Raw genomic sequence first — 21277 nt, forward strand, 5'->3', positions numbered from 1 at the left:
CCCAGGTGTGACCGGTAGTTGAACCCAGCATGGTATTAATCACTGTGTTGCCCAGGACAAAACCTTACTGCTGGGGGGGGCAGAACTCATTACTCGGCTCTGTTCTCCTTTGCACTCCCCCACGCCCTAATCCTCCACCATGTCTCTCACCTACATCCCACTTAACTTCTCTACTGTCATTATCATCATCACCGTCACCCAGTTGCCACATCCTTGTCATTCTCCATCACAGTTATAACCCGCCTCAGATAATTAATATTTCACCCCAAAAAGCCTGATTGCCTTTATTCTGAAGAAGTGGATCGCTCAGAAGAGGCTCTTAGCGGCTTGGGAAGAAGTCAGGCTGCTGTCTGACTTAAATACGCTCATTAAGTCTGCCGTAAAACTACACTTAAAGATGTATTCTCAACAGGGTCCTCTCTAACCCCATTCACACATGCAGCCTAATGTGTGAATCATATGGTGATTTAACGTGTCGGGCTCGTGTGTGAAGGTGAGCTGCGGTGGATATTCTGTAAAAGTTGTATGAGCAATTTATCGTCTCAAAACATTTACATAAATGTTTCAGAACAACGATAGTTTGAACAAAAGCTGTAAGCAGCTACCAGATAATTTAATTGCTGGTAGCTGCCAGAACTCCAGGGTTTTATTTCAGGTGATAAATTCAGTGGTTAGCCCCCCCCCCCCAGCCAACCTTTGGATGCAACCACTGAAAAATGTGAGCAGTTTCTCCACCAATTTATTAAGAAAATAGATGATGTTAGGCTCCGCATTATACCGGTGACGAGCAAGCTCCCCACTTGCATTGAGCACTCCGCCAGTCTGACTCGCTTTAAGCAAATTTCTCTATTAGACTTAGAAGAGTTAATCCCCCACCTGAACCCCTCCACCTGTCAACTGGACAACATCCCCACCAGATTTCTGAAAGAGGTATTTCACACTGTTGACCCACAAATTCTCTGCATTGTCAACTGCTCACTGTCTACCAGTTTGTTCCCATCTAGTTTTAACCTCTCCGGAAGAAGCCTACTTTTGACTTTCTTGTTTTAAGCAATTTTTGACCAATTTCAAATCTTTTTAATCTAAAATCTTAGAAAAGTCGGTTGCTCTTCAACTAATCACCCACATGAATAGTTGTAGTATTTTCAAGCCATTTCAATAAGGAGTCCATACCCACCACATCACAGAAACAGCTCTCAATAAAGTTACCAATGACTTATAGCTCACTGCTGGTTGGTGCTTGCTCAGTTTTAATTCTGCTTGACCTGAGTTCTGCTTTTGATACGGTCGACTCCGACATCCTTTTAAATCGCCTGGAAAACTATGTTGGCATTAAGGGTACTGATCTTGTCTGGTTTGAATCCTACCTATCTGACAGATCTTTCTCTGTTATAATGGGAGAATTCTCCCCATCCCCAGCAACCCCTCACATGAGGTGTCCCCCAGGGGTCAATGCTTGGTCCATTATTATTTTCTGTCTACATGCTCCCCTGGGTCAGATCATCTGTCATCATAATATTAATTTTCACTGTTATGTGGATGACAGCCAGCTTTATGTCCTACTTACTAGTAATGACACACATGAGCTTTCTTGTGTTATGGCTTGTCTCTCCGATAATAAGTGCTGGGTGTCACAAAACTTCCTCCTGCTCAATGACTCCAAATCTGAGGTCCTTTTATTCACCCCCCCCCCCAACCTAACTGGTGACCTGGAAAAGAGTCTAGGGAACCTGTCCTCCAATGTTAAGCATTCTGGATGCAGTTTGGGTGTCTTTTTTCACCAAGCTCCATTTTGACACACAAATCATCAAGGCAGTACAGTCTTGCTTTCTCCAAATTAGGACCATCAGAAATGTTAAAACTTTCTATCTCAAACGGACCTTGAAAAAGTCATCCATGCATTCATCTCATCAGGTCTGGATTTTTGTAATGCCATGTATTCAGTGCTCAGTCAAAAGTCCATCTCCCACCTCCAGCGCATCCAAAACTCAGCTGCCACACTGTTAACAAATTCCAAGAGACATGAACACATCACTCATTCTTGAAATGCTTCACTGGCTACCTGTTAGGTATAGGATTGATTTTAAACTTTTACTAATTACTTTTAAAAGCCCTACATGGCCTCGCTCCTACATATATCACTGATTTACTCACACCTCATGAGCCTGGTCACTGTCTGCGCTCCTCAGGCAGGTCCTTTTTAACTGTTCCCTCAGCCAGCCTAGTTACTAAAGGCGACCGGGCCTTTCTGTAAGAGCCCCATAGTTCTGGATCTCCCTACCTGAGGAAACTCAGGTAGGGAGATCACTGCCTTCTACTTCTTAAAACTTACTTTTACAGGAAGGCTTTTTTATAGTAAAGCCGTTGTTGCCCAAATTTTATTGATTTTTTAAAATATTGTTTATATCTTAAACTTTCATAATTTTATATTTTTAATTCTTTATATTTTTATATTTGTTTCTTTCATCACCTTATTTTAATTGTTTTTATCATATTCTTTGTTTTATAAGCTCCAATTGTCTTTGTTTTAATTAATTGTGACTTTATCCTCACCGTGTTTTATCTTGTTCTGTGGAGCGGATCTGGCGTTATGTCCTATAATTTTATTGTATTTTATTGTTTTAACTTGATTATGTGTATTGTTTTATTCTGTTGTGTAAGGCACCTTGTAACGCTGTTCAGAAAGGTGCACCATAAATAAATAAATAAATAAATAACTAAATAAAGATAGCCAGATCAATCTCACAAAGGGCAGTTTTACAGGAGCCAGCGAACCAGTCACAAGGAATGTATCTGTGACTCACTCGTGGCAGGCATTTGTTTGTCTGAGGTAGGCGATTTACTTGTAAACCAACAAAAGTAAAAAAATATTTTAAAACACGGTCCCATGGATCCTTTACAAAGTTTTCAAAAATATTGATTTTTTTATTTTTTAATTCAAGCACCACACCATCAAAAAGATGCTTTTAAATGAATTGTTAAAGAAAAATGAATGATGTGCGTAGTTCTTGTAGTTCTTCCACTTGCTGACTGCGTTGTAGGGAATCCACCGTAACACCCGGGCAACGACAGGCCCCCTGAGGACCCCTACGAAGGGGAGGAAGGAAAGGAAGAAACAGAGAGAAATGGGGGGGGGGCGAGAGCGGAAGAGAAGGAGAGTGTTAGGTGGGTATTTATAGGAATGCCGGAAGTGGCGCGGTTGAGGTGTGGTCTTGCTCCTGAAACGTGGCTAGATTAGCTTCAATTCACTAGCAAGGACCACACCATTAAGATGTGTTTAAATGTTTTATTAAAGAAAAATGATTGATGTGCGTAGTTCTTCCGCTTGCTGACTGTATTGTGAGGAAGCTTCGTAGGGAACCCGCCGTCGCACCCGGGCAACTACTGACCCCCCAAAATCTCCAGTTACTGTAGATAAGATTGAGCGGATCTGAGATCTTTGAGATCTGAACGGATGTCGTGATGATAGGTTTGGGAGAACCAACGGCCCATGAGCTGTATGAGGTGTTCTGCGATGCCATTGCAGGAGGTTCCAATTCTGAAGAAGTGTGCAGGGTAGTGAATGGGAGAAATGGCAGACAAGGAGCGTATGTTGCGGAAGTGATGGTGGAAAATGAATCGAGTCGCTAGCTGTCTGGTTTCAGTGATGAAAAGCGAGTCTGTACTGGGCACCAGACTGATTATAAGTTTGGCTGCTATGTCACCTGGGAGGAAAGTTATCCAAATTACAAAATACAAAATTTTGGGACTGACCAAGAAGTAGCCTATCTGAAGACTGAGTTTTCAAGGTGTGCTATGGCTATGGGGGCACCCTCAAACTCACTAGGAATACACCACTTATAGCACACACAAAACAATTTGCCTACACTTTTTAAAAAGAGCATGAAATACATAGTTAGCTCAAATGTTAAAAACATCAAGCAAATAAAAATATTAAAAAAACTGTGTGGGTGTGTTTTAGCTAGTGTTTTTGATCGATCTGGTCCCATACTGGCGAACATGTCGCTTATTTTGCAGGGCCTCTCTCTTTGATTTTCTGCTTCTCTGCTCCCCCTTTCCTTGTCTCCGGGCCTTCCATTTCACCGGGCGACTTGTCTAGAATGTTATCGGTACAGAAGCAGGTAGATGGTTGCTATGTGCCTCGCCGAGAGATGTGATGGCGTAATTTTTTGGCTCGTGCACCCTCTTGCCGGAGACAATGCGGCAAGAGAGAGTCGCTCCGCCTGATGCATGGTTTCTGATTAGTCCGTCAACTCGTCCCTGCTTGCTGTATTATCGCTGGTCAAGTTGACTGTTTGCAGAAGGCCAAAACGACCCTCGGGCCACCGGGAAATGTCCTGGTGCTCCCGACGGGCTGTCCACGTGTGCTTGCTGGACTCTTTCGCTTCCTGGATGGCTTTAGGACTACAGGAGACGGGGTCACAGGCACGGAGGCGGTGGGGAATTTTTCGGCTTCTGTTGCATGGTCTGTTGACGTGGGCTGATGGAAACTTTGAACGTGATTGTCCTGATGTCATCCGAATAGATTGTCGTCCAATGGGGACGGTAAGATGAAGTCTATACTCAACATGAGGGGACTGGATGGATGCTGTTGCTGGTATGGTGAAGAAGTAGCTCAGTTGTTCGAGTGTGCTCGAGGCGATGTTGCGTGATCGTGGTTCTGACACACAATACCTGAGTGGAAGAGGAAGAGAGGGTTAGGTGGGTACTTATAGGAATGGCAGAAGTGTTGCGGTTGAGGTGTGGTCCTGCCCCTCAAACTTAGCTAGATAAGCTTCAATTTATGACTGCGTAGGAACACAGTCTCACACACAAATGAACACACGCGATGAGGTAATGTTCAATGAGCTTATGTTACCAGGCAACAGATGAATATGGGCATTTATGCCTCTTTGTGTGTATTTCCATGCACGGGCATGCCTGTGTACAATCCCTGTATGTCCATATGTCAGGATGTGTGTGTGTGTGTCTGTGTGTGTGTTTGTGCATGCATATTTGTGGGTATATCCAGCGGTTGTGAGGATACAGTGTCCTTGGTATTGTCGTTGGTTTTCTAATGAGCCTTGTCCTGTAAAAGAGTACCCCGGGAGGAGGGGGCGAGAGAGAGAGAGGCCAGAAGGTGGAAAGAGATAGCATAGAGGAAGAGAAAGTGGGATGGGGACAATGAAGGAAAGGTGATGGGTGGAGTGAGCGGAGGAGAGGGGTGATAGCTTGTAACTGTCCCATAACTCTAAGAGATACTGCGACCCCAGGAGGCAGAGTCGGAGCTTCTCGGCTGCAAATTAACCAGGAAATCAGTTTCTTTGTCCCTCTATCCTTCGGCTGTGATGTCTTCTCTGTTGTGTTACTGATCCAGTGGTAGGAGACAGTTTGACGTGAAGGTCACACACTCTACCCCCCCGTTCCCCCCAACAGATGATGCATCGATTCATGCGTACTGCTGAAGTGTCCTTGAGCAAGACACTGAATACCTGCATAGCCTTTTTTATTGTATTACAGGCCGCTATGAAAAATAGCAGTGACTAAGTAGATATAAAATAAATGGGAAAATGCAGTATGGTGCAGCGTCTCTGACAGCTGTGCTTTATTACCCTTCATTTCCTGATTCCCAAAGCCTGACGCACCAGAATTCCCTTGCACAGAGATCTGCCACAGAGAAAATTGATTGGTCATTTTCATCACATATATCAACCAGCCATTATGTTTCGTGTCTAATTGGTGAGTGATTTGAATTTAAACAGTGGCAGTCGATGTCCAGTCTGCTCACCTGTCAAGCGGTGGCCATCGACATGTTTGTTTTTCATGATTTGAGTCGTCTTGTGAGCTGGGGCCGCTTCTCTCTCTCTCTCTCTGTGGCTTCAGATGCCCAAACTGGTTCACTGGTTGAAAGTCAGGGATGTGGGGTAGTCCAACCTTGGCGGGCGTCCCGGCTCGTCCTCTGTGTGGAGTTTGCATGTTCTCCCCTGTGTCTGCGTGGGTTTCCTCCGGGTGCTCCGGTTTCCTCCCACAGTCCAAAGACATGATGTAGGTCAGGTGAATCGGTGGTACTAAATTGTTCCTAGGTGTGAATGTGTGTGTGTGTGTGTGTGTGTGTGTGTTGGCCCTGTGATGGCCTGGCGGTCTGTCCAGGGTGTCTCCCCTCCTGCTGCCCAATGACTACTGGGATAGGGTCCAGCATCCCTGCGACCCCGAGTAGGATAAGCAGTTTGGATAATGGATGGATGGATAGATGATTGGTTTAATCCACCAAATGCAGAATCTACTATGCTGCTGTTAAAACATGTTACCCTTCAAACTAGTTACACACCCTTCAGTGTTGTCACGTCAAAGCTTATAAAAGTGTCGACGTCAAGGAAGTAGAGCACGTACCTGCAGGCTTGCAGACTAGATGAGAATCTGCAGTCACCCGGTCCTGTCTGGAGGTCCGTCTGTGCCAGCTGACCTGAATGCCACGCCACCTGCCCTCTGCCTTAAGCTGTAGGCAGGGTGCGCTCATGGGTCCCACTGCCCATTTAGCAGGGCTCTAGACTAACTTTTTACATTGGTTGCACTGGTGTGCCTAACTTTTTCATTTAGGGACACACCGGCACACAATTTAGATGCACCCACAATTTTTCACCGCACCTTGTGGCATTTCAATAATTCATTTTACTTTTCCTGGATCGCCATCTTGCGGTGATGGAGAAGCTTGTGTGTACCAATGATCCCAAGAGCTATGCCGTTCAGAACTTGGCTCCTGGTGGGGGTCACCCAAGGTGGACAGGTTGAGGGGGAGGTTCCAGATGAAATGCAATCCAAGAAAGACCTCAACGGCGGAACTGGTGGAAGATGTCTCCAGGTAACTACGGCAGTAAAGGTGGATGAAGGTTGCAGCAGAGGGTGGCCCCCAATTGTCTTGGTTCTCCATGCCACTGGGCTCTGGCCCTCCCCTGCCAAGGACCGTATGGTGGCTGCAGGTGCACCAGCCACTCCACGTAAAGAGCTGTCCCGTGCAGGCATCCTCCCATTATGCAGCTCCAGGATCGGCTTCTATGCAAACAATTGTAAACAGGAAAAAAAGTGTAGAAAATTTTTTCTTTATTTATTTGGGTCAGGATTAGGCATCTTAGGACCGCGGACAGGGGAGACAGTTGGAACGGTGACCTCTGCCGATGATGTCTGGGCTGGGCCTTTCAGTCAAGTCAAGTCAAGTCAAATTTATTCATAAAGCACATTTAAAAATAACCCACGTTGACCAAAGTGCTGTACAGACCAGAGCAGGTAGCTAAAACGCAAATACAAGAAATGCCCACATAGACAACAAGGCACATAGCTCGTAGGCATGAATAAACAACACATGGACACAGACACAAGCCTGAAATCAGCCACATCAGGAGGATTCAAACGCTAGTGAATAAAAGGAAGTTTTGAGCCGGGACTTTAAAGAGTCAACGGAGGGAGCAGATCTTATCGGGTGGGGAATGCTGTTCCAATTTAGGTCTGGGGACAGGTGTAGTTCTCTGTATTTTGAATTACTGGTATGTTTTAAGGTTGTGACGTCACTTGAGGAGGAGTACAGGGCACAGTCTCACACATACATATGTCTTATTTCCCTCCACCCACATTCTGCGAAGACCAGCCTTACTCTGCCTCTGATTGGCTAGTACTCATGGCCTTCGTTGGTTAGATTGGTTAGGTTAAGGCACGATGAGTGAGATGGTTAGGCTAAAAATATCAGGTCAGAGCCAATCAGAGGCAGAGCAGGATGTCTTTGCAGAATGCGGGTAGGAAAATACCAGCCCCCCCCCCCCCACACACACACACACACACATATCTGCTTAATTTCAGGTGCTCTGGTGCGACCAATGAAAATGTTTAGTTGCACTTGACAGATGTTTGGTCGCATGTGCAACCAAAATGGTGGCACCCTGGAGCCCTTCTTAGCCTCTCCAAGCTCCTTCCTCAGCACAAGTGGTGTGTTGGCCAATAGTGTGCTACAGTTTTGCATGGGCCAAATGAAACGAGAAGGAGGATGAGTGTGCTTGTCTGTTAAATTTTTGCTAGGAGAGAGAGAGAGAGAGAGAGAGAGGGAGAGGGAGAGAGAGAGATGAGAGGGCGAACAGATTACACTCAAACTACATCAAAAATACCATCTGTGTGTGTGTGTGTGTGTGTGTGTGTGTGTGTGTGTGTGTGTGTGTACTTTCCTGTGAGAGGAGGATGAGAATCTGTTGCTAAAAGTAGCGCTATTAACACAACAAAAGCAACACACCCCAACACAAATGAGGTTGGAAATGAGGTTGGTGGAAACCAGCAGCACACAGAGAGTCAGTTTAGTCTTTTGTGATTCCCAGCTTGGCCAAATTAGCCTTGAATTGGCTCGAGAAAACACGCACGTAGCGTCAGGTACTGAGAGGCCGTCTTCTTGCTGTAGGAGAACGTTCAATATGGAGTCACGGAAAGTTGAATCTGTTCATCTGGACACAGCGTTTAGCGGGAGAAACGTTTCATCTTCAGTCTCAACTGACTGCAGGTACCCCCACCCTTATACACAATACAGTGGCATAATGACCGAAACTGACCATCGGTGTCATATGCAAATTGCTGTGACCATTAACCAGCGCTACAATGGCCATGTGTACTATTCACAGAGGACTGGGGAATAGTTGCAATCACAGCCTTGTAAGATGGTGACATAGGTGGGCGGCATGGTGGCCCGGTGGTTAGAGCTGTCACCTCACAGCAAGAAGGTCCTGGGTTCGAACCCCGGGGTTGTCCAACCTTGGGGGTCATCCCAGCTCGTCCTCTGTGTGGAGTTTGTATGTTCCCCCTGTGTCTGTGGTGGGTTTTCTCCAGCTGCTCCAGTTTCTCCCACCATCAACAAGACATGCATGTTAGGGTTAATACTCCTGTTTGTGCCCCTGAGCAAGGCATGGCAAGACGAACTGGAGTTGGTCCCCGGGTGCAGCACGGCGGCTGCCCACTGCTCCTAGCTACACAGCTAGGATGGGTTAAATGCAGAGCGCAGTTTCCCCACAGGGATCTTTAAAGTATATCACACAAAAAAAAGAAAAGTACTCTTACCCCCCTCGGGTCAGGGATGTTCGTTCCCCCCACCCAGATTATCGAGCGTCCATAAAGACATTAAATGTTGAGATGATGGAAGGTGAGTAAGTCTCAAGTTTTCAGTCACAATTCAGAGTAAACTTTCACCACAAGACGAAGTGCCTCCCACGGTCAAATGTGATTTCTCAGAGCACTTGTCTCATAGCGTGAGCTGGCCCCTCCGTCCTCAGCAAGAGAAAGCAGTCGTAGTGACGGTGCCTGAAGTCTAAGTGAACCTTCTGTCCAGAGAAAGCTTGAAATACTGAAATGATGCTTCATTTCTGTTCTTCTTCTTTCTATTTGTTTCTGTTTCCTTGTTGTCTTGTGTCTTGTTGGTTTTTCTTGCTAGAGTGTGAGTGTCTGTAATGGGATCTGATTTCCCCTAGAGGATGAATGAAGTGCTTCTGAAGGATTCTGATTCTGATGAACCGAACTATAAGAAAGAGTGAAGGATAGGCTCAGGGGCGAAAATCTGATATCAACTTAGGAAGGGAAAATTACATGACATTTTCTCAAGGGCAATTCCTGAGGGGGGCACCAAAAGTAGTGGTGTAACCAGGGGCGAAGTATTGGGGGGATATATCATATTTTTCACAGGATTGGGGGGGGTCATGCCCCCCCTCAGGATTTCTGCTTATGGATAGGCTTGAAGATAAAAAAAAAGCAGACGGGTACAGTGAGAATATTCCTCAGCTCTCCATTCTGTCTGCAACCCAACAAGACCGAGCACCACCATCACAACTGCAGCCATTCATTCAGTATGAAGCACTGCCACCACCCCCCCCCACACGCCCTGTAGTCAGTAACTTCCTGTTTGAGTTTAAACTGAACTTTGAGGTAATATTGCTGTAATGTCTCCTGTCACTTTCATGTTAGCCTTTTCACAGTTTTTATTTTCTCCAAAGAGCTGTTGCTTGTCAAACTTAAAACCTGCTAGCCCCAGGTTGCCAAAGGAAAAACAGGGCTGGTTTTCCCTCTGGGTAAATACAGGGCTCGGTAAGGGAGTCACGCTGCCGGGGCCTCATCAACTCGGCCCTGTTCTACATCTGGTGGAATAGTTAATACATCAAAATTAGCTTTTTTAATTTGTTTGTTGCTGTCCCTTAAAAATCTCAGGGGGGAGTCCGGGAAGCGTAGCGGTCTATTCCGTTGCCTACCAACACAGGGATCGCCAGTTTGAATCCCCGTGTTACCTCCGGCTTGGCCGGGCGTCCCTACAGACACAATTTGCCGTGTCTAAAGGTGGGAAGCCGGATGTGGGTATATGTCCTGGTCACTGCACTAGCGCCTCCTCTGGTCAGTCGGAGCACTTGTTCGGGGGGGGGAGACTCGGGGAGGAATAGCGTGATCCTCCCACACGCTACATCCCCCTAGTGAAACGCCTCACTGTCAGGTGAAAAGAAGTGGCTGGCGACTCCACATGTATCGAGGAGGCTCGTGGTAGTCTGCAGCCCTCCCCGGATTGGCAGACGGGGTGGATCAGAGATCGGACGGCTCGGGACGGGGTAATTGGCCAAGTACAATTGGGGAGAAAAAGGGGAAAAATCGAAAAAATAAAAAATTCAGTCACTTATTAACTCTTTACCTTGCCCCCCCCCCCCTAATTTGGTCATTCTGTAATTTCTGAGGTATGTGACCTTTTTACTTCTGATGACATCATGGTAGCTTAGTGGTTCACAACTCAAAGCAAGAGGGTCCTGGGTTCAATTCCAGCCCATTTGTGTGGAGGTTTCTTGACTTTGAACATAGTCTGGTTTTCTCCCACCATCCAAAGACACGCACGTTAGATAAATGGAGTCTCTAAATTGTCCACAGGAGTGTGAGTGACTGGTGTGTGTGGGTCCTGCGATGGGCTGGTGACCCGGGTGTCTCCCTGCCTTCTACACGTTGCCAGGTGCGATAGACGCGACTGAACCGCACTGACCGTTTTGTCCTCTGTTCTTTTTAGATCATGGTGAACTCCATTACCCAGCCTGCCTTGCTGTATGAGAACGTGGTGGTGAGCAACGGGAGCCCCATTCTGAGGGATCTGCTCTTCAGCCCTGATCACCAGTACTTGTACACACTCACTGATGAACAGGTGAGACACACACACACACACACACACACACACACACACACATACGTGGACACACACACCACATAAACTTGGACATTGGCGGCAGCCATACCAACATGTACCCTGGCTCTGCTGCATGACAGAAGCTAAGCAGGTGTGGGCTTAGCTAGTACTTGGATGGGAGACTTCCCAGGAAAATGGGTTGTTGCTGAAAGTGGTGTTAGTATGTCAGTAGGGGGCAGTCTTCGCTCTGGTCCTAATAAAGAAACAAAAATCACAATGCCCCAGTGCAGTGAGGGGGACACTGATGTAGGAGATGCTGTCCTTCGGATGAGACGTTAAACCTAGGTCCTGACTCACTGTGGTCATTAAAGATCCCATGGCACTTATCGTAGAGGGTTCCCCGGTGTCCTGGCAAAATTCCCAACCTGGCTCTCTCCATCTGGCCACCTAATCATCCCCCTGTTTAATTGGCTCAATTATTCCTCCTCTGATTCCTCCCTCTCCACCTCGAGCTGATGTGTTGTGAGCGTTCTGGTGCAAAATGGCTGCCGTGCATCACCCAGGTGGGTGCGACACATTGGTGGTGGTTGAGGTGAGTTACCCCCTTCAATGTGAAGCACTTTGGGTGTCTAGATAAAGTGCTATATAAATGTAATCCATTATTATTATTTTGTACACACACCAAAATATACCATCACACTAATGCACGCAGCTTGTGGAGTGCTCACAGATGTGCTGAAGTGCACACACCTTGCAAAATGAAGATACCCTCACCTCAACAGAGTACGCACAAATATACACACAGTCACCTAAACCTTCCTTTTCAGCCTTTGCGTCTGATGGGAAAACAGATTGATCGGAGGGCATGAAATGAGGGCAGATGTTGTGCAGGAGAGAAGAGAAATGAAAAACGGGAGTAGAATGAAAAAAATAATATAAATACTAAATATATTAAATATATATTAAAATGTTCTTGAAGTCTGGAGTATAGCCTTTACGATACAGACAATGTTACATCATTTGCAGACCTGATACGTCCATCTTGAATAACAGAAACGAATTGGCCCCCAGTTGTAGACACTGAAAAAAATACCTCCTTTGTAACTATGAGTAAAACATCTTTATTATTCCCCCCCTCCATTAGATGATACACATATGAAATGTATTAGTTTTTTTTTAATATATTTTAAATATTTTAACTGCCTGTCCTCCCAACTGTGCCCCAACACCACCCTACTTTATAATTCACATAAATTACCTTGTTATATTTTTAATGCACGCCATTTCAACAGTGCCCTGGCCCCTAAATGCTTTTCAAAACAAACCCCAGTCCCATTGGTTGTAATGTTTTCTACCCCTCCTCTGGTTGCTGTGCATCGTAAGTACCTACCCCATTGGTTTTTATAATTTGAATGTTTCCCCATCTGATTGGTCGCTGTCCAACCAAAATTAGGGGTGTGATGCTGGGCAATGTAAACTGTATGATTCTTTGTGAATAAAACATTAGCAGCTGATGAAACAGGCCGAAACAGGCCTGTACTACAATGTATTAAAATATTTTTCCTGTATATGTGTTGATATATATAAAGGAAGGTACAAAACACAAAAGGAAGCAAAACTGGGTCAACTAAGTAATCAAGCTGAAGAGAAATTACATGCATGTACATTAACATACCTTCTTAGTAGTATCACGCATACTTGCTCATATGTGGAAATTAAGGTGGAAGTAGACAACTTTTTTTTTTTTTTTAATAAACTTTATTTTCCAATTTTCAAGTTTTTTTGGAACAGGTATACAAAGCACACGAACAACAACAACAACAACAACAACAAAAATAAACATGCAGGAATCCCCCCTCCCCCCCAAGGCTCAAAAAAAAAAAAGGACTACGCAGGGATTTCTTATTCCAATTCTACATAATAACCATATTTTTGAAGACAATATAAAGTTGTACACATATATCTATAAGTATGTTCGTTATAACCAGGTAAATAAAAAGTACATTCAATAAAAGGGAAACCCTTCAATAAAGTCTATGAAAGGACTCCAGGTCAAAGTAAAGTTTTTGCGGGTTTTACATATTTTATATCGGAGCTTTTCTAAAGGTAGAAAGGACAGCACCTCCCTCAACCACTGCAAAAATGATGGCGCTTGATTTGACTTCCAGTTAAATAGGATAAGTCTGCGTGCTAGTAGTGAGGCAAATGCTCTGAGCATTTGCCTGCAAAGTTGTGACCTTGCAGTTAGGGGGTTGTATGCCAAAGACGGCTGTGTGAAAATCGGGGTTTATGGTCTGTTTACAGATATGTGAGAATACATTAAATATCTGTCCCCAATAACTGTTGAGGGAGGGGCATGCCCAGAACATGTGTCCCACCGAGGCTGGACTATGACTGCACCTCGGACAGCTAGGGTCTGCGGTGGGAAAGATTCTGGCAAGCTTGTCCCCCGAGTAGTGAAGACGGTGAAGCACCTTAAACTGAATTAACCCATGTCGTATACACAATGAAGACGTATGAATACGAGTTAAGCTGTCCCGCCATGCCTCTTCAGAAAGCTCTACACCCAAATCTCTCTCCTATGCAGTTTTTGTTTTGTCCCAGGATATCTGTTTCAATCCCTGTATCAGTGTGTAAATTATAGAGACCCGTTTTTTCCCAAAGGGATCCTTCTCTAGAATAACATCTAATTGGCTCCTGGTTGGCAGATACGGAAATGAGGGAAACACTTTCTTGGCAAAACTACGGATTTGAAGGTATCTAAAAAAATGGGATCTGGGTATGTTATGGTCTTTGGTAAGTGTTTCAAATGAGGCGAATGTTCCATCTTTAAATAGATTACAGAAAAACACCAGTCCATTTCTATGCCAAAGTTGAAATGTGTTATCTAACACAGATGGCAAGAAGAATTGATTATTTGCTACTGGAAAAAGACCGCTAGCATGCTTTAATCCAAAGTGCCTCCTAAACTGGAGCCATATCCTAAGTGAAGCTTTAACCACTGGGTTTGTTATTTGTATGTTACGATTATGTGGTAGTGGAGAGGTGAATATCGGTAAAGGATTGGATAAGAGTTCCATGTGAACCCAATCTGTACCCTGTTGATTCTCATATGTAAATACCCAATGTAAAAGTTTTACAATGTTCGCAGCCCAGTAGTAACAAATAAAGTTAGGCAAACCTAATCCCCCTGTCTCCTTAGGGACCTCCAAGTATATTTTCTTCATCCTGGGGTTTGAATTGTTCCAGATGAATGATGAAATTAATCTATCTAATTGTTGAAACGTTGTCTTAGGTATGAATATGGGAATCATTTGAAAAAGATAGAGAAATCTGGGTAAGACTGTCATTTTAACTATATTAATGCGGCCTGCTAATGAAATTGGTAGCGTTGACCACTTTTTAAAATCTTGTTTTGTTCGTTCTATTAGTGTTTTAAAGTTATGGTTATATAACCTCCCCATTGTATGAGTGACTTTGATTCCTAAATATGTAAATACATTATGTTCAAGTTTGAATGGAAAGCTAGAGTAGTCTCTATCAGTGTGGTTAATCAGAAAAAGCAAGCTCTTTGAATAGTTTATCTTATAACCTGACAGGCGACCAAAGTTATCCAGGGTAAGTAATAGTCTTGGTATAGATTCTATTGGGTTGGATATATATAACAACAGGTCATCTGCATAAAGTGATACCTTATGCAATTTGCCACCTCGTGAGATACCTTTAATGCCATCCTCTGCCCTAAGAGCTATAGCGAGTGGCTCAATTGCCAAATCGAACAAGTAAGGAGAGAGGCTGCAGCCCTGTCTGCAGCCCCTATGGAGTGAAAAATAATCAGAAATAATATTATTCGTCCGCACTGCGGCTGTCGGTGAGCAATACAATATTTTAACCCATGCTAGGAATGTGAAACCAAAGCCAAACCTTTCTAGAACAGCAAATAGATATTGCCATTCGATGCGGTCAAATGCCTTCTCAGCATCTAAAGAAATCACTACTTCTGTCTGTTCTACGGAATGTGGTGTGTACAGTACATTAAATAGGCGGCACATGTTATAGAATGACTGCCTGCCTGGTATAAAACCAGTTTGATCAGGGTTAACAACCATTGGGACAACAGTTTCAATACGGGTGGCCAAGATTTTTGTAAGGATTTTGTAGTCGCAATTCAACAAGCTTACAGGACGGTAGGAGCCACACATTAGGGGATCTTTTTCTTTTTTAAGTAACACTGATATGATTGCCTGCATCATAGTTTGGGGCAATTTCTGTTGGTTAAAAATTTCCTGATACATCAGGTTAAGTATTGGTGCCAGCTTGGTAGCAAATTCTTTATACATTTCAATTGTGAAACCATCCGGACCTGGTGCTTTATTGCTCTGCATGGATTTAATTGCTTGTATCACTTCCTCTGTTGATATCTCTCTGTCTATCTGTGCTCTGTCTTCAAGGGCAATTTTTGGTGTGGTCAGACCGTCTAAAAAAGTTGAAATATGCAACAAGTCGCTGGGCGGTTTTGAACTATAAAGGGTAATATAAAATTGTTTAAACTGGTTATTGATGGTGTCGGGTTGGCAGTCTTTACCCCAGCTGCTGTGCAAATTTCAGAAATAGTGTTAGCGGCTATGGACTGTCTAACCTGATGGGCTAATAGTTTTCCAGCTTTCTCTCCATGCTCATAAAATGTCTGTTTTGATTTAAAGAATAATTGTTCTGTTTGTTTAATGGAGAGATTGTCGAATTCTGTTTTTAATAATATTTTTTTCTTATAAAGTTCAGGTGTTGGGGAATCGGCATATGAACGGTCCACTTCCGCTATACTATGGGACAGTTCTGTTAGACGTTGTTTATGTTTCTTTCGTCTCATGTGCTGTGTATGAGATTATTTGGCCTCTAAGGTAGGCTTTGAGAGCCTCCCAAACAATAGTTAGTGGCATATCTGGAGTATGGTTGAATTCCATAAAGATATCTATCTGCTGGGAGAGAACATTTTTAAAGGAGTCCCTGGACAGTAATAGAGGATCAAATCGCCAGGTGCGTTGGGGTTTAGGGCAGTCTGTGAAACCTATATCTAGATGTACAGGACTATGATCCGAAATAACAATACTATTATATTGGCTCCCCCTAACCATAGGAAGGACCCTACTATCCAGGAGAAAAAAATCAATCCTTGAGTAAGAATGGTGCACTGGGGAAAAAAAGGAGTATTGTTTAGTAGTTGGGTTGTTTCTTCTCCAGGGATCAAAAAGAGAGTAGGATTCCATAAATGAATGGATAACAGCACCTGCCTTCGAAACTTTACTATTAGGTCTTGGGTTTGATCTGTCCAAATATGGATGTAATACACAATTAAAATCTCCCCCCAATATTAATCGGTAATTATTTAAGTCTGGGAGGGCTGCTATGAAACTAGAGAAAAAAAGTGGGTCATCCCAGTTTGATCCATATACATTTGCCAGTGCCACAAGTGTACCATACAGGTTACCTGTCACTATCACATACCTTCCCCTGGGGTCAGAAATAGTCAGTAGTGGAACGAATGGGATACCCTTCCTGATCAAGATGGCCGTGCCCCGCGTTCTGTTCTCATTCCTGGAACAGAAAATGTGTCCTATCCAAGCTTTTTTTTAGTTTTGTGTGTTCACTTGACCGAAGGTGGGTTTCCTGTAAGAACATGACATCAACTCTCAAAGATTTTAAATGTACAAAAACCCTACTACGCTTTACTGGATTGTGAATTCCCTTTATATTCCAGCTCAAAAAACGAAGATAACCTGCATTCTGAGTGTCAAACATTTTTTCTAAAAATGAAAAGAGAAAAGAAAAGAAAAAGTCCCTGCCTACTAGCTACAAAACAAAAACAGAGCCTTGAGAACCCATGCTGATCTACTAATTCCCTAGAGATCGCATCCCCCATTTCTAGTATAACCTGGCAAATAACCATATAAAAACCCTCTAACAAGCCCCAACCAGGGCGAACAGTGGTCTTGTTAAGATTATATTAAATCCAAAAAGTATTTATATACCTAAGAACTATATATCAACACCCATATTAAAAAAATTTTTTAAATTAAAATTAAAAAAAAAGAAAAGGAAGGAAAATATATCTACACCCATATAACAGCAGTTACAAATACAGTTCCTTTGTAGGTAAGTGACACTGACCTGGGTGTCGCCCTAGCAGTCGTCACGAAAGCACTGTTACGGGTCTCATAATAATTAGCATCCATACACACATATACATGCACACACACGATAATAATAAAACAGAAAAATAGCTTTTTTAAATGGGCAGCAGGTATGAGACATTCTTATTAAATGAAAAATGTAACATTATCTGTGAGTCTCAAATTACAAAAGTTAAAGTAAATAGATAAAGTTAAACCATAACGTTACCCTGTTGTCTTGGCGTCTTAGCTAGTTACTTCCGCTAGCTGTTGGCACTTAGCAGCTAATATCAATTAGCCGCCAATACCAGTTAGCCACAAATATATTGGAGTTTATCAACATCTTACTGTACATTGTCCTGAGGCTTTAGATTCTCCCTGATATAACCCATTGCCTTAGATGGGTCTTCGAACCGCTTTTCTTGGCCGGACGATGAAGTGATACGAAGCACCGTCGGGAACTGGATCCTGAACTTGACGCCCTGGCAGCTCCGGAGGAGCCGTTTAGCTTCGGAGAAGGCCGCTCTCTTCTTCGCCACTGCCGCGGTGTAATCCGGGAAGATGCTCACTCTCTTGCCGTGCAGGCTCAACGGAGCTGAACGGGCAGCTTTGCGGAAAACCTCCTCCTTCTCTGAGAAATAGTGAAACTTCACCACGATGATCCTGGGGGGTTCTCCTTCGTTGGTGAGCCCAGTCTAGGGTCGGGGTGAAGCTGAGGCCCAGTAACTCCTGCAGTAGTGTAGCGATGGTAACAGCAGGCTGCTGGCCTCCGCTGGTCTCGAATCCCTCCTTTATCCCGACAATGCGTGCGTTACACCGGCGTTGTCGCCCCTCCATACCGTCTACCTTCTGGCGTAGCATAGCGACTTCAGATTTTAGCTGGCCGATGTCCTCCTCCATTTTCGTGGTCTTGTCTGAGTATGTGTTCAGGCCGTCCTCCACGTCTTTCAGACGGGTCTCTTGTTTCGCCATGCCGGCCTTTATAGCGTCTATTTTTGCATTCAGATCCTCTGTGAATGAATCTATCCGTGCCAAGATCTTGCTCTCACTGCTCGCGATGGCAGCCATCACCCCAGATAGGTCTGTAGACTCCTCGTCCGGGGCTTTCACAGAGCCCGAGGCTTTAGCGGCCTGGTCACTGCTGGATTTGTTTTTGCCCATCGCGTCTTCTAGATGATCGATATGCAAGTACAGGGTTGTGAGTCCGGTGTGCTAGCGGTTAAGTATCGTGTGTGTTAAACCTAATTTATCTGTGTTTGATCTGAAAAGTTAAAATATTAATGAAAAGTTTGCCCTGATCAGGAGCTCAATCTAAAGACGTCCTCACATGTTACTGCTCACCAGCGCCCCCCAGTAGACAACTTTTAAAGGCAAATGGATGCACGGAAAAGAAAATGCGTCAACCACCCAGTGGCGGGCTAAGCAACGGCGAACGGAGGAGGATAGTTTCAGGAAGTGAGGCTGTGAAGACTGGATCCCCCATCAAAAACTAAAAAACAACCCCGACGCGAACCGGGAGTGCAACCCAATTGGAGATCAACCTGTGATGCGCAACAAGATGTTGAGTAAGTTTGGTGTTGGTGGAAGCTGGCATTTTGTTGATGTCCTGGGGCTGGAGGGAGAGCCTTTATCCTCAATCCCTACCCCATGTTGTGCCCTGATGCTGCTACTTCCTCCAACACAACAGCATGAATCTTTCAGGAAGCAGCAATCTGACAAGGTGGTTGGGGGGGGGGGGTCAGAGATTTATTTCCTGAAACAAACGGTGGGCAATTCCTGTGGCACCATTTCCCTGTTGCATGCAGTGGCAAATAATAAAAGCAAACTGGAGTTTGCAGTGATTCAGCCCTGAAGAAGGTTCTGGAGGGACTGCTAAACATGGGCTGTGATGATCGTGCCTAGGACCTGAAAAGAGCAAGCTAATCAGAGAGGCTGGTGATGGCATGGCAGCACAGGGCCAGTGTAGGCCAGAAGCAGATAAAGCCAACTTCCACTTCATCGCCTTTGTGAATGTTGACGGACAACTTTATGAACTCGGGAAGAATGGGTGGACCAGTGAAGCATGGCGCTACCAAGGGTGAGTCCTTGATAAAGGATGCTGCAAAATGTGTGTCACGGATTTATGGAAAGGGACAAAGGTGAAGTCTGTTTCTCGGCGGTGGCTCTTTGTCGCACTTCGATTCCTCAGAAACATGATTCAAACCAAAATGCCCCTGGGGCACTAAGAAATACAAAAATCCACAGGCACACCGCTGATCAATTCAATTTGGTTAATTAGTTGATTCAGTAACTAAAGGGGCAATTGCTTTTTCCACACAGGGTCAGTTGGTGTTGGATAACTTGTTTTCTCAAATAAAATTATAATTTAAAAACTGAAAAAAGGCTAAACGTGTCACAGCCTCTCGCCCTTGACATCAAAGCAATCGCCCTTGACACCTGCTACACCAGCTGACACCTGCTGCCCCCTCCTTCACCCCGGCACACCAGCTGACACCTGCTACACCAGCTGACACCTGCTGACCCCTCCTTCACCCCGGCACGCCAGCTGACCATCAAGCAATCGCCCTCACCCTTAAAAGGCCTCCACTGTGGACCAGTCTTCGCTGGAACGTCGCCATTCATGGACTTCTGCCTGCCTGCCTACCTGCCATTGAGCCAACTCCTGCTCTACCCCCGAGATCGGTCACTTCAAGAAAGACTTGATTCTTCCCTTACCTGGTTGTCCCGTCTGCTTTTGGGTTCTTTCCTGATACGTGACAAAACGGAGGAAAACAAAGAAAAAATGGCGGACGGAGGAACAGCCGCAGTAATTATGGAACCTCTTCCCGCCAAAAGAAAAAGAACCCGGCTGAGGCAAAGAAGGCGGCATGGGGGCGTGATAGAAGACGAGATAAGACAAGAGCGAATATCGGACGGACATTCGTTCAGTCGACGGAGAGAGCTCCGGGACTTGAGCAGCATCTAAACCGACATCCAGTTGACATTCTCTCTCCTAGCTCAGTAAGTAACACAACGTGTCTACTTATTAATACTTCCAGATGTTTTACTCTGCCTTCATCATAGCACTGAGATTGGGGTTTCTAGTTCAAACTGAGATTCTTACGGTTGTTTCTTGCTTTGGATTGTAGCCGGGCTGCTAATAAACGGAGAATGGTCTGGTTGTCTCGCGACAGCGGCGCAAACAATAAAACCACTTGGAAACGCTTGGGGGGTTGAAATGATGTGCAACGACCACGGATGACTAGACTCGCTAGCCCGATAGCCCTTGGCTAACGGGTCGAACCCTTTAGTCGACTGGTTAACGTAGTCGCCCATGGTGCGGGAGACCTGGGTTTGCGTCCTGGCTGTGGCGGTTCCCGGCTGCCCCCCGAATTCGCTACATTGGTGTCAGAAGTGGGATGGTGAGACCGTGAGGCCATCGAAAACGCATGTGCCCAGAGCGTGATGGAGCTGATATGCTTAAGCGCGCGGGGACGCGCTCCCGGAAGGAGGGGGTAGTGTAACGATCACCAATGACTAGACTCGCTAGCTCTTGGCTAACGGGTCGGATCCTTTAGTCGACTGGTTAACATAGCCGCCCGTGGTGCGGGAGACCCGGGTTCGCGTCCCGGCTGCTCCCTGAATTCGCTACAGTTGTCTACTTCCACCTTAATGTCATAACAGGGGTGCAAAATATATATATATATATAATTAAAAACATAACATGTAACTATATATTCTAAACCAAAATTCTCATCTAACCAATAATATTCATAAATATTAAACTTTTAAAAAACAAATAGGCCTATAACCAGAAATTGTTTACTGTTTACACTGTACTTCTGGCGCCCCCGCTGATGCGGCGCCTGTGTGCATTGCACCCCCCTCGTTGCGCCCCTGGACAGGATACCAAATCGACCACTTCTGAAGCAGGGGATGCGGCGTTAACTTTCTCTGAGACACTGCCACTGCTCGTTCTTCTCTT

The 21277-nt window shown here is 44.9% G+C and overlaps 1 protein-coding gene and 1 pseudogene across 1 annotated transcript in view; both read left to right on the forward strand.

The window, feature by feature from the left end:
* The window catches only part of plxna1a (plexin A1a), a 463752-nt gene that overhangs the window by 130753 nt on the left and 311722 nt on the right, over window positions 1-21277 (forward strand). Inside the window, 2 exon segments of the mRNA XM_056274696.1 lie at window positions 5236-5260; window positions 11057-11164. Coding sequence (XP_056130671.1) covers window positions 5236-5260; window positions 11057-11164 — 133 coding nt within the window.
* LOC130106737 (ubiquitin carboxyl-terminal hydrolase isozyme L1-like) lies at window positions 18860-19591 on the forward strand (annotated as a pseudogene).

The sequence above is a fragment of the Lampris incognitus genome, chromosome 2, assembly GCF_029633865.1.
Source record: "Lampris incognitus isolate fLamInc1 chromosome 2, fLamInc1.hap2, whole genome shotgun sequence".
NCBI classification, from domain to species: domain Eukaryota; kingdom Metazoa; phylum Chordata; class Actinopteri; order Lampriformes; family Lampridae; genus Lampris; species Lampris incognitus.